We start from the raw sequence: 10,561 nt of genomic DNA on the forward strand, positions 1-10,561 counted from the left end.
GGAAGATGGATTCAATATTTTTTTATAATTAACTTCCATTTAGAATGAAAAGAAAGTAAGTGTTGAAATCTCTTGAACACTTATCTGAAGCTATATATTTTTGGTCACATTACAGTAATGTTAGATGTTTAAAGTTTGTGTGGGAGGAAAAAGCTTGCCCTCTAGGTTCTCAACTTTTACTTAGTTTTCATCTTTATACTTAAAAAAATAGCCAGTAGGGCATTATGGAATTAAAATTTCCTTCCAATCTAGTTCATAGTTTTCAGCCTTTTAGCATTCCAGGAGAAATCTAGTTAAGACCAAAGAACTTTGTTTCAAGCCCTTTGGGAAGATGGAAGCCTGTTTTTGTTTTTATCTACGTAAAGAAAAATATATTTTAAGCTAAATGCAGTTAAGGAACCCTAATTCTTTTCTCAGATTCTTCCAAAAACCGTCAAAGACTAAGGTGTTTTACAGTTGCAGTGATTCCTCTATGATTCCAGAGAAGATGACTGCTTAAGTTTGAAGTGAGATATACATTTTAGGCATTCAAGTTTGCTAAATAATTTCCATTTTAATTTTTTAAATTACATTACTTTATTTATTTACTCTTTATGGGGGGAGGAGGCACGGGTATCACGGAGGTGCCCTAGTGGAAATCAGAGAACAACTTCGGTTTTCTCCTTCGACTCTAGGGATCAAACTCAGGGTTTGGCGGTAAGGGCCTTTGCCTGTTGCGTCGCCTCGACTGACGGACTTTTTTTTTTTTTTTTTTTTTTTTTTTAGTACAAAGCTAACTCCATCATGAAAGTAAATGCTGGGCGGGGTTCTGAAGTAATATTCTCAGCTATCAGACTAATCCGTACATAGTTAAAAAAAAAAAAAGGCAACCAATCACTCCTCCACTCAAACGAGAACTTTTGGCTCTGTTTTTATCAAGAACACGTTTAGGAATATTTTGGATGGTAAAAGAGGCTATTTTCTCGCTGTCGTTTTGAGTCAATAAATAATGATTGCGTGACACATGGGTCGTCACAGATTTTCGCTAGTTGCTCTCCCGGTGCGCAGAGAGCCTCTTAAAACGTGCAGAAGCTGAGAACAAAACAGAGATCCGTGACTGTAAGCGATTCTTGTTCTGTTTAAATGACTTCCAACGTTCGGCTTTTAAATGTTAATTCTAAAGCCACTTATTTAGTCGTCTTTGCAAACGTTTACCTTTTGAAAAATAACACCACACCAAACGTCGGAACCAGCCAGGTGAAAAATGAACAGTGTTTCCCTGAAGTGAATAAACACACAATTTAACCAGAAAGATGGATCACTACAAAAAGAAGAGACGACAGAAAGGAGAGAACAATTTCATACCTGGCCCACAGGGTTCCTGTTGGGTGGTCATTCATATCTATTAGTTTTGATGGCAGAGCCAATCTGTCGAGACTCAATGTGAGTGATGTACTGAACAAGAAAAATTCGATTACCCCTCCCTCCCCCCCCCCAATTTTTTTTAAACTTTGGGACTTGATAGAAAAGGAACAGCCGTCCAATCGTCGGGGATCTCTCTTCTGGTTTCAACACTCTGCATTTTATAGTAGGTGATTACACGCGGGCTAAAATGGGAGGACGGAGGGCAGACAGGAGGACACTAGGGCAGGGATGGAGGAAGGACGGAGGGGCGCTTTTCACCTTGACTTGGGAGTTGGCTGAGAGCAGCAGAATCAGGACTGGAGCGGCAGAGGAGACTCCTCGCTGCTCCGGAGCACGTGGGGCGTGGCGAGGGCGTGGATTGCTGAGCCGCCAGGCCCGCAGGTATAAGAGGAGCTGTCCCCCGCCCTCGGTGAGCTCCCCAGCGCTCCAGGTCTCTACTCACCGCGGAGGCCGGGGCGGGCCGTTTGGTTGGTCCTCCAAGGGATGCTCTCTCCGCAGCGCCGAGGCCAGCCTCGTTCTCCCAAAGCCGCGGTCGCCCCGCACCAGCCCTCGGCCGCCGACATGGCCCTCTACTGCGGCGACAACTTCGTGTACTCACAACCCGCCGCCGCGCCCGGTGCGCCCCCGACCTCCAGGGCGCCCTACGGGCTGTCCGATTACGCCGCGCCACCCGCCGCGGCTGCCAACCCCTACCTGTGGCTCAACGGGCCCGGCGTGGGCGGCCCGGCCTCCGCTGCCGGCTACCTGGGCGCCCCGCCGCCGCCCCCCGGAGCAGCTCCCGGGCCCTTCCTGCAGCCGCCAGCCGCTCCGGGCACCTTCGCGGGCGCCCAGCGGGGCTTCGCGCAGCCCTCGGCTGCTGCCCCGGCCTCGCCCGCCGGCTCGACAGCTCCGGGCGAGCTGAGTTGGCTGTCGCTGACCGGCCACGAGGACCTGATGAAGATAGTGCGGCCGCCCTACTCGTACTCGGCGCTCATCGCCATGGCCATCCAGAGCTCTCCCGAGCGCAAGCTCACCCTCAGCCACATCTACCAGTTCGTTGCCGATAACTTCCCTTTCTACCAGCGCAGCAAGGCTGGCTGGCAGAATTCCATTCGCCACAACCTATCACTCAACGACTGCTTCAAGAAGGTGCCCCGCGACGAAGACGACCCAGGTGAGACGGCGGGGCAGGTGTTTCCCGGCTGGGGAGGACGCGGAGTAGCTCACCTGCGGGTGCTTCGAGCGGGAGCCCAGTATTGGGTCTGTGCGCGGCTGGGTTGAAATTCCACACGGGGTCCTCTCATCACTGAAGAGTAGAACATGTGGGGATAGAGGCACCCCAACCTGCTCTGATAGGGATGCGGGAACTACATTAGATCTTAGGACACGTTAAGCTGGTCCCTTACATTCAGGGCAGATGCTGGCTGGCTAAAGCTAAAAAGTGTAAAAAAAAAAAAAAAAAAAAAAAGATCCATGCCCTCAAACAGGAGACCGCTGCAAGGGACAGTTTAGTTACTGGAAATAGTTTGGGAGAAAGAACAGGAGGAAAGGTACTCCCAAGAAGCAGAGTGTTCTATCACCTGTTGCAAATGATGAAGTGAGTTCTTGAGGATCTCACTGCGTCCTGACCCGTTCACCTAACTTGAGCAGTGATTTAATGATGGAAGTCGAAAGTGGGTCAACTGGGTTTGGGTATATTAAGCTATAGAAGTACCCCAGTCCCTTGAGTGCAGCAGACTGCATAGGTCTGGGTTCTTATCTTACCTGGTGGAAGTGAAGTGAGGCTTACAGAGAAACCGATTCCTGCTTGAGGCTTTCTGAATGAACCCAGAAGAAGGGAAGGAGAGGGGGTAGAAAAATGAGATCTAGAGTTTTGTATAAATGCTACCAGTGTCTTTTGTTGTATTGGGGGATGGAACCCAGGACCTCAGACTTGCAAAGGATCAGCCCTACCACTTGCAGAAGTCACTCTGGAGCAGCGTTTGCCGGCCGGTACTGATGCTGTATAGTGCAAACACATTTAAAAAGTTAACGTGATTAGGCATGGTGAATTAATTCTGTTCCTACAATCCTATCATTTAGGAGGTAGAGGCTGAAGAATCAAGAGTTCAAGGTCAGCTTCATGGCCTTTCTCTCATTGTGTGTACATTTTACAACACATATTAAGAGTCTTAATTGCCATTTGTGCCCTGTGGTGACAACTTGGACAGGATGTGCAGTTTTTGAAGATGCAGCTTCCCAGTTTAGCCTCAAACCATCCAAGATTTGTATGTTTATTGTCACCTGTTTTCCTTTGAACTTTAAGTAAGTTCAATGATGTTGGTATCTGGGAGTTTTTTTTTGTGAGAAGTTTTATTAGAAGGGAAAAGGCGGTGGGGGGGCAGTGGTGCTAATGGTGGTAAAGAGACACAGACAGCAGGAAAGAGAAAGCTGAAAACGGTTTAAAAACAAACCCAGTGTTTGGAGGTTAGGCGTGTAGTTCAGAAAAGAACGCTCGCCTGGTATATTGAGGTCTTGGGTTCTAGCCCTGGGGAAAGCAGGAATAAAAGATAGGGCTACCAAGATAACTCAATAGACCTACCCAGGTGGTTACAGATTGTCTCTCTCTCTCTCTCTCTCTCTTCCTCTCTCTGTCTCTGTGTGTGTGTGTGTGTGTGTTACTACTATCTACAGAAGCAGAGACAGGCAGATCTGAGTTTGAGGCTAGCCTGGTCTACAGAGTACGTTCCAGAGCTACATAGTGAGACCCTGATTTAAAAAAAAGAGAAATAAAGAAATATTAAATTTGGAGCCAATCTACTTAGATACTGCCTCGCCACAGTAACAGTTGTATGGAACTTGGCATACAGCAGGTAACCAGTCTGCATCTCACCTTCCTTGAGATTTGAGGGCAGTGGTCCTGTCTGTTTTTTAGAGCTTTGAGAGACACCCAAGCTTATCCAGGAGAAGCACTGACTGTGAAGAGCTTAGTGACACTCAAAACAGTGAAACAGTGAAGCCAAAGTTAGGAAAAGCTATCTACATGATAAATTCTAAGATGCCGTAGGTCTCTCCCCTTCAATTGTGGGAAAACACGTAGTGTGTGTGTGTGTGTGTGTGTGTGTGTGTGTGTGTATTTTAAACGAGTACAGATTTTTTTCCCAGTAGACAGTTTGGTTTTACAGGGACATGTCCTGCTCTGATGTGCGTGTGGTATCAGTTCCAGTTTCCTTGTTCTGTTGTACAAATAGATGGCTCATTAGTATAATTTATCTTTTTGTGATTGCCTTTTTCAATGTGATTCTTTTCCATTGTAGGAGTTGCATATTTTTCAGAAGTAATTGTAGTAAATACTGTTCAGGCTGCTTTCTGTGTGCCAGCTACTATGCCAAGGTTAATTCTAGAATTTAGGAAGTGACGGCAGGAGGAAGTGATCAGTTCAGGGCTCCCGGCATCACCTGCATAGCAAATTGGGGGTCTGCCTGGACTCCGAAAGACCCTGTCTCAACAAATAAAAAGGAGAGAGAGAAAGAAGAAAAGGGGGCTAGGGCTGTGTGTAGTTCAGTTGGTAGATTCTAGTCTATCATCCATAAAACCCTGCTTTTGATTCTCAGCATTGTAGAATGGATATGGTGGTGAATTCTTGTGATCCCAGGGAGGGAGACAAGAGAACCACAGTAAATCTAAGGCCAGCATGGGATATATGAAACTGTCTTTTTTTTTTTCAGACAGGGTTTCTCTGTAGCTCTTGTTGACCAGGCTGGTCTGAACTCAGAGATTCACCTGCCTCTGCCTCCCGAGTGCTGAGATTAAAGGCGTGCACCACCACCACCACCACCACCACCACCACCACCACCACCACCGCCCAGCATGAAACTGTCTTTAATTAAACTCCACTCACATGGCTTATAAAATTGTTATTTTGCCTCATTTATATATTTAGTTTATCATAGGGTATATGTTAAAGTGTCTTGAAACTTAAGGGGGACATTCTGTGCCCAGAAATAAAATAGAACCTTTGAGCTGGGAGTGGTGGCACATGCCTTTAATTCAATCACTCAGAGTCCTAGGCAAGTGGATCTTTGAGTTCACTTGAGTTCACGAAAGCCTAACCTGATCTACGGAGCAAGTTCCAGGACAGTCGGGGCTACACAGAGAAACCCTTGTCTCAAATAAATAAATATAAAAATAGGATCCTCACAAATTCTTTTTCACCCCCTCAGGGAAAGGTAATTACTGGACTCTAGATCCAAACTGTGAAAAAATGTTCGACAATGGAAACTTCCGTCGGAAGCGAAAGCGCCGTACTGAGGCCAATAGCAACCTCACTGTGGCTTCAGGAACATCAAAATCAGAAGGGTTGTCCTCAAGACTAAGAGTGAGTGGGAAGCAAGAAGGAGACAGCCCCTCTATGATGAGGCCATCTCAGTCACCAGAACCTCCAGAGGGCACCAAGAGCAACTCCTCCTCTCCTGGAACATCCACACACACCTCCACCCCCTGCCTCAACACTTTCTTCAGCAGCCTCAACACTTTAAGTGGAAACCCCAGCAGCATGAGCACCCAACGAGGCATCCCAGGCAATCGCCGCTCCCTAGGGGGTACCCAGCTGCCCTCCAGTGCCTTCCCCAACACCTCCATCCCAGAGGGCTCTCCAGACTCAGTGCAGCGCACTATGGGTGGAAGCAACCAGCTGTCTGCCTACTACAGCCCATTCTCTGGCGGCAGCAGTGGGGACCAGAGTAGCCCCTTCAGCAGCCCTTTCTACAACTTCAGCATGGTCAACAGCCTCATCTACCCCAGAGATGGCTCTGAAATGTAAACAGAGCCCAGACTTTCTCAAATGTGCACTTGAGGTCCGCTTTGAATGTAGGCTCAGTTCAGGAGGGTCTGGGTAGGACCGAGCTTCTGCATTGATTTCTGTGAGTTCCTGGATGATTCCACAGGCCATTGGCTATGCTCATGGTAACCATAGTAGTTTTTTTTTTGTTTGTTTGTTTGTTTGTTTTTTTGGTTTTACGAGACAGGGTTTCTCTGTATTGTTTTGGAGGCTGTCGGTCCATAGTAGTTCTTATGCTGCAGCAGACTGTTCCAGGTTTCTCTGTCTGTGTGCCTCTCTGGAGATGAAAGGCACCTTATTCAGTCCTGGGATGGTAGGTAGAACTCTGTGAGGACTGCATCTATTTTATTCACTTGTATATCAGAGCAGCAAGCTCAAATGTATACAGATAGGCAGCTTGGTGGGGAGAAGGCCGTTGAAGTTAGGGATGGGAAAAATCAAAGCAGTTGGCAGCTGGAGGCAAGGGGATTGACCAGCTGGTTATTTCTTCCATGACAGAATTCTGATTTTTTTTTCAAAGTAAGCCAAATAATCTGGATTTTTTTCTTAAATAAGAAAACTCTTAATTTTGTATCCTTTGCTTCCTGTGATACAAGAAATGCTGCAAACCTTTCTGAATCTGGCTCATAAGTTACCTTTGTCTGGAAATGGCAGGTGCTACTGCAGGAAAGCTTTGTGCCAAATGTTCTGTATGTCTGGAATGTCAACTTCCTTCTACACAGTAAGTCTCCTTATGTTCAGATGGCTCTGAAATGTAAACAGAGCCCAGACTTTCTCAAATGTACACTTGAGGTCCTTGAATGTAGGCTCAGTTCTGGGTTTCTGAAGCCATCGATAGTACCAGATTCTATGTGGGAGATAGGTATGACTATCTGAGATGGCAGGTAACATACCAAGGTCACACATGGGAAATAATGGGTTCTTCTTAAACTTGCTGGCCTCATAATAGACAAAGTATACATGGGATAAGGTCTGGATGGAGACGATTGTTTTAGTTTCTAGAGGTAAACCTGGCATCTTATATCCTAAGTATTTCATTGAAATGCAACAGACTTTTTTTTCATTTGGTTTTTTGAGATAAGGTCTCTGCATAGCCTTGGATGTTTCTGGAACTGACTATGTAGACCATGCTGGCCTTGAACTCAGAGATCTGCTAATGAGTGCTACCACACCCAGACCAATCTTACAATTTTTTTTGTTTTTGTTTTTTTTTGGGTTTTTTTTTGGTTTTTTTGGTTTTTCGAGACAAGGTTTCTCTGTGGCTTTGGAGGCTGTCCTGGAACTCGCTTGGTAGTCCAGGCTGGTCTCGAACTTACAGAGATCCGCCTGCTTCTGCCTCCCGAGTGCTGGGATTAAAGGTGTGCACCACAAACGCCCAGCCAATCTTACAGTTTTTAATGAGAAAAAAACTATTGTGGCCAAATTCTTTTAAAAGTTATGTATATAAATGTTTCAGCACCACCACCACCCCTCTGAGGTAACTTCATTTGAATCTTTTTTCCGAGACAGGGTTTCTCTGTATTGTTTTGGAGCCTGCCCTGGAACTCGATCGGTAGACCAGGCTTGGTCTCGAACTCACAGAGATCCACCTTCCTCTGCCTCCCTAGTGCTGGGATTAAAGGCGTGTGCCACCAATCCCCCGGCTTTCATTTGAATCTTTGTGGTGGGGAGAGTCTAGCACAGCATCATACAGGCAAGGAACACTTGGTTATCGTTAATGGTTGTTGGATTTACAGGAACAGCCCACCACTAAAATGAAGGTAATATTCTGCAAGCTCCCATGCTCCCGGGATATTGACATGAAGCAGGAACCTCATGAAATTGTGTGTGGAGGGGAAATCCCTGTGGTGGTGTTTGTTTTTTAAGACAGACTTTATGCCCCCCCCCCTGTATATTAGAACTCACAGCATTAGTTAAAATTTGTTTTTTAGAAATGTATGGAAAATTTTAAAGGCCTCTTGATGTACAAATTGTGTCACCATTGCTTATTAACTGTTATGCAGAAAGATAACCAAAGAAACTACCTGGCCTCATACTTTTTAGATAAAAATTTTTCTTAATATTTTTGTATGTGAAGAATCATAAGGACTTATGAATATTTCTAATACAACTCTATATTTGTAAATTAATTTATAATGTCTGCTGGAGCTGCAAAGATTTTTTTTCACAAGAAGTACTCTGCTAAGAATAAATTCTTCAATGGGATGACTCCTGGCTTTTGCATTACTGCTTTTCTGACCTCAGTATCTTTCTTGTAGGAACAAAAATGGGTGACCTGTTACTCAAGCCACTAGAGAGATTCTGTTGAGAGTAATTGACTTTGCACATTGGATTTACTCTACCTATCCCCAGGTGAAAGGACTAGAATAAAAGTTACTCTTTCCAAAGGGTTTTAGGCATGAGTTCGGTTAGAGGCTAAATTTGAGCTGGGGTGGAAGGATGTGTCAATAGTAACGTGCTTGTCCAGCTTTCCCGGGGTAAGGCTCCAAGTGAGGATGGAGGGAGGACAGATTAAGCTGAGTTTCAGTGCATAGTAGTCCAAAGAAAGCAGTGTTTGAGGCTGCCCTCCCTTGCCGTGGGGCTCTGCAGGGCAAGGAGGTACAGGCAGGCAGCCCATTTCTAAGGCTGGAGCTGGAAGTTTGCACTTGGCCCCACCCAGAAAGCTCTTTATTTAGGCTGCCCCCTGTATCATAGAATGCCAGTTAGATGCCAGAGGCATACACACACAGTAGAAATACCTACCCTAAACCGGGTGTTGGTAGCGCACGCCTTTAATCCCAGCACTCGGGAGGCAGAGGCAGGTGGATCTCTGTGAGTTCAAGGCCAGCCTGATATACAGAGTGAGCTCCAGGACAGCCTCCAAAACAATACAGAGAAACCCTGTCTCGGAAAAAAAGAAAAGAAATACCTACCCTAGATGGGAAGGTGGTCACATAGGGGTCATGAAATCAGGTGAGAACCTTTTACCTAAACTTTCTTAAGGGGATCAAGTGTAAGGAGTAGTTGGGAAGAAATGAAAATTGCATCAAAAAGTATTAGAACTAGATCTGGGTAGTAGACACTAACCACTAGAATGATAGCCTCATCAGGACCTATTAATGCCTGCCTTTGAGGGTCTGCAAAGTGACTGAGACACACCAGAGTTTGGCTCTCACCAGTCATTATCTTAAAGAGCAAAGAAGTTGCTGCTGGGGCCTGGATGACTCCAGGTCAAAGTGCACCAACACGCAGTTGCTGCCATGCATCTATGATGTTTTCTGTCTGGTAACTATATCAGAAAATTTAGAAGCAAGCTAGACCACACTTTGGGTTGCTTGCAACAATATGGAGAACAAAATGTCCTATAAAGTGTAGCTAGGGTCCCTGGGGAGTGAGCTGCGGCCCAGGCACAGTTTTCCATAGCTTACTGTGCTCTTTGAAATACAGCAGGGCAGGAGAATTTGGGGAACTATTGAGCAGGTTTTACATTTCCATCTTTGCACATATATTTTGGGTTTGGGGAACAGTCTTTTAGAGCTCGGGCTGGCCTTCAAATTCACTGTGTAGCAGAGGCTGACTCTGACTTTGTTCATCCACTCCCTGAGTGCTGTGCTCAGTTCCTCTTGACATTTTAAAATCCTCTATCACTCTTGAACTTCCTGAAAAAAGGCTTTGAAAACAGCTATGAGCCTCCCGCTTTCTGTGGCCAACTGAGCTCCTGAATCCCTCCCCAGGCAAACCCAGGCAGGCCCAGAACACAAAAGACTCCTGAACTTCAGAGGAGATTCCCAGGGCCTTCTCTGCCTTCTGAGGTTTGAAAGCACCTGTCTTTAGGGTCTGGTTGGCCTTTGTCTTTTTTTCCTACTGTTTCTGGGGTCATTAATGAGAAAGAAACCCCTGGTGCTTTCCCGGGGCAGGAGGTCGACTGGCCTGTAGGCTAGAGTCCTGGCTTTGGCTTTGCCTTTGTCATGGAAAGCTGTCAACTGGGGCACTCGGTTTAGGTGGAGTTAGGTGGCTGGCACCGCTGAGAAAAGGAATTTCCTGCCAGATTTGGGAACAAAACACAAAGAGGCCCAGCAGACTGGTGCCCTCCTGAATTCCTCTCCAGGGGTCCTAAAGAACAGCCCTTTATCATGTTAAAAAAGGCAAGTGTCACTATCGACCCAACTGCAAGGTGGCATTGTCCAAACACCGGTATAACTAACTTCCCACTCTATCAACCCTCCTAACAATGAATTAAGAGTTATTACCCAGCCTGGGAGTTTTCTATAACCAGGCCTGATCATTGATCTAAGTGACTGCCTCAGGCAAGTGTTCAAACCAAGATTCGGAATGAGACTATGGGGGATGGAGATGTGGCTCTCAACGCCTTTAATTCAA

The 10,561-nt window shown here is 46.0% G+C and overlaps 1 protein-coding gene and 1 long non-coding RNA gene across 2 annotated transcripts; one reads left to right on the forward strand and one right to left on the reverse strand.

Moving 5' to 3' along the window:
* Positions 1–538: 538 nt before the first annotated feature.
* Positions 539–1,445, reverse strand: LOC110341982. Its single transcript, XR_002383987.2, has 3 exons — positions 1,345–1,445; positions 1,195–1,258; positions 539–1,071 (listed from the first exon to the last, which is right to left on the reverse strand). It is a non-coding gene; the product is annotated as an uncharacterized LOC110341982 (long non-coding RNA).
* Positions 1,446–1,854: 409 nt separating this feature from the next.
* Positions 1,855–6,822, forward strand: Foxi3 (forkhead box I3). The gene is made up of 2 exons (XM_005076080.4): positions 1,855–2,557; positions 5,586–6,822. Exons 1-2 carry the CDS (start codon positions 1,888–1,890, stop codon positions 6,182–6,184), a joined length of 1,269 nt encoding a protein of 422 aa, XP_005076137.2. The 5' UTR covers positions 1,855–1,887; the 3' UTR covers positions 6,185–6,822.
* Positions 6,823–10,561: the final 3,739 nt, after the last annotated feature.

This window comes from Mesocricetus auratus, unplaced genomic scaffold, assembly GCF_017639785.1.
Source record: "Mesocricetus auratus isolate SY011 unplaced genomic scaffold, BCM_Maur_2.0 Super-Scaffold_100676, whole genome shotgun sequence".
NCBI lineage: Eukaryota > Metazoa > Chordata > Mammalia > Rodentia > Cricetidae > Mesocricetus > Mesocricetus auratus.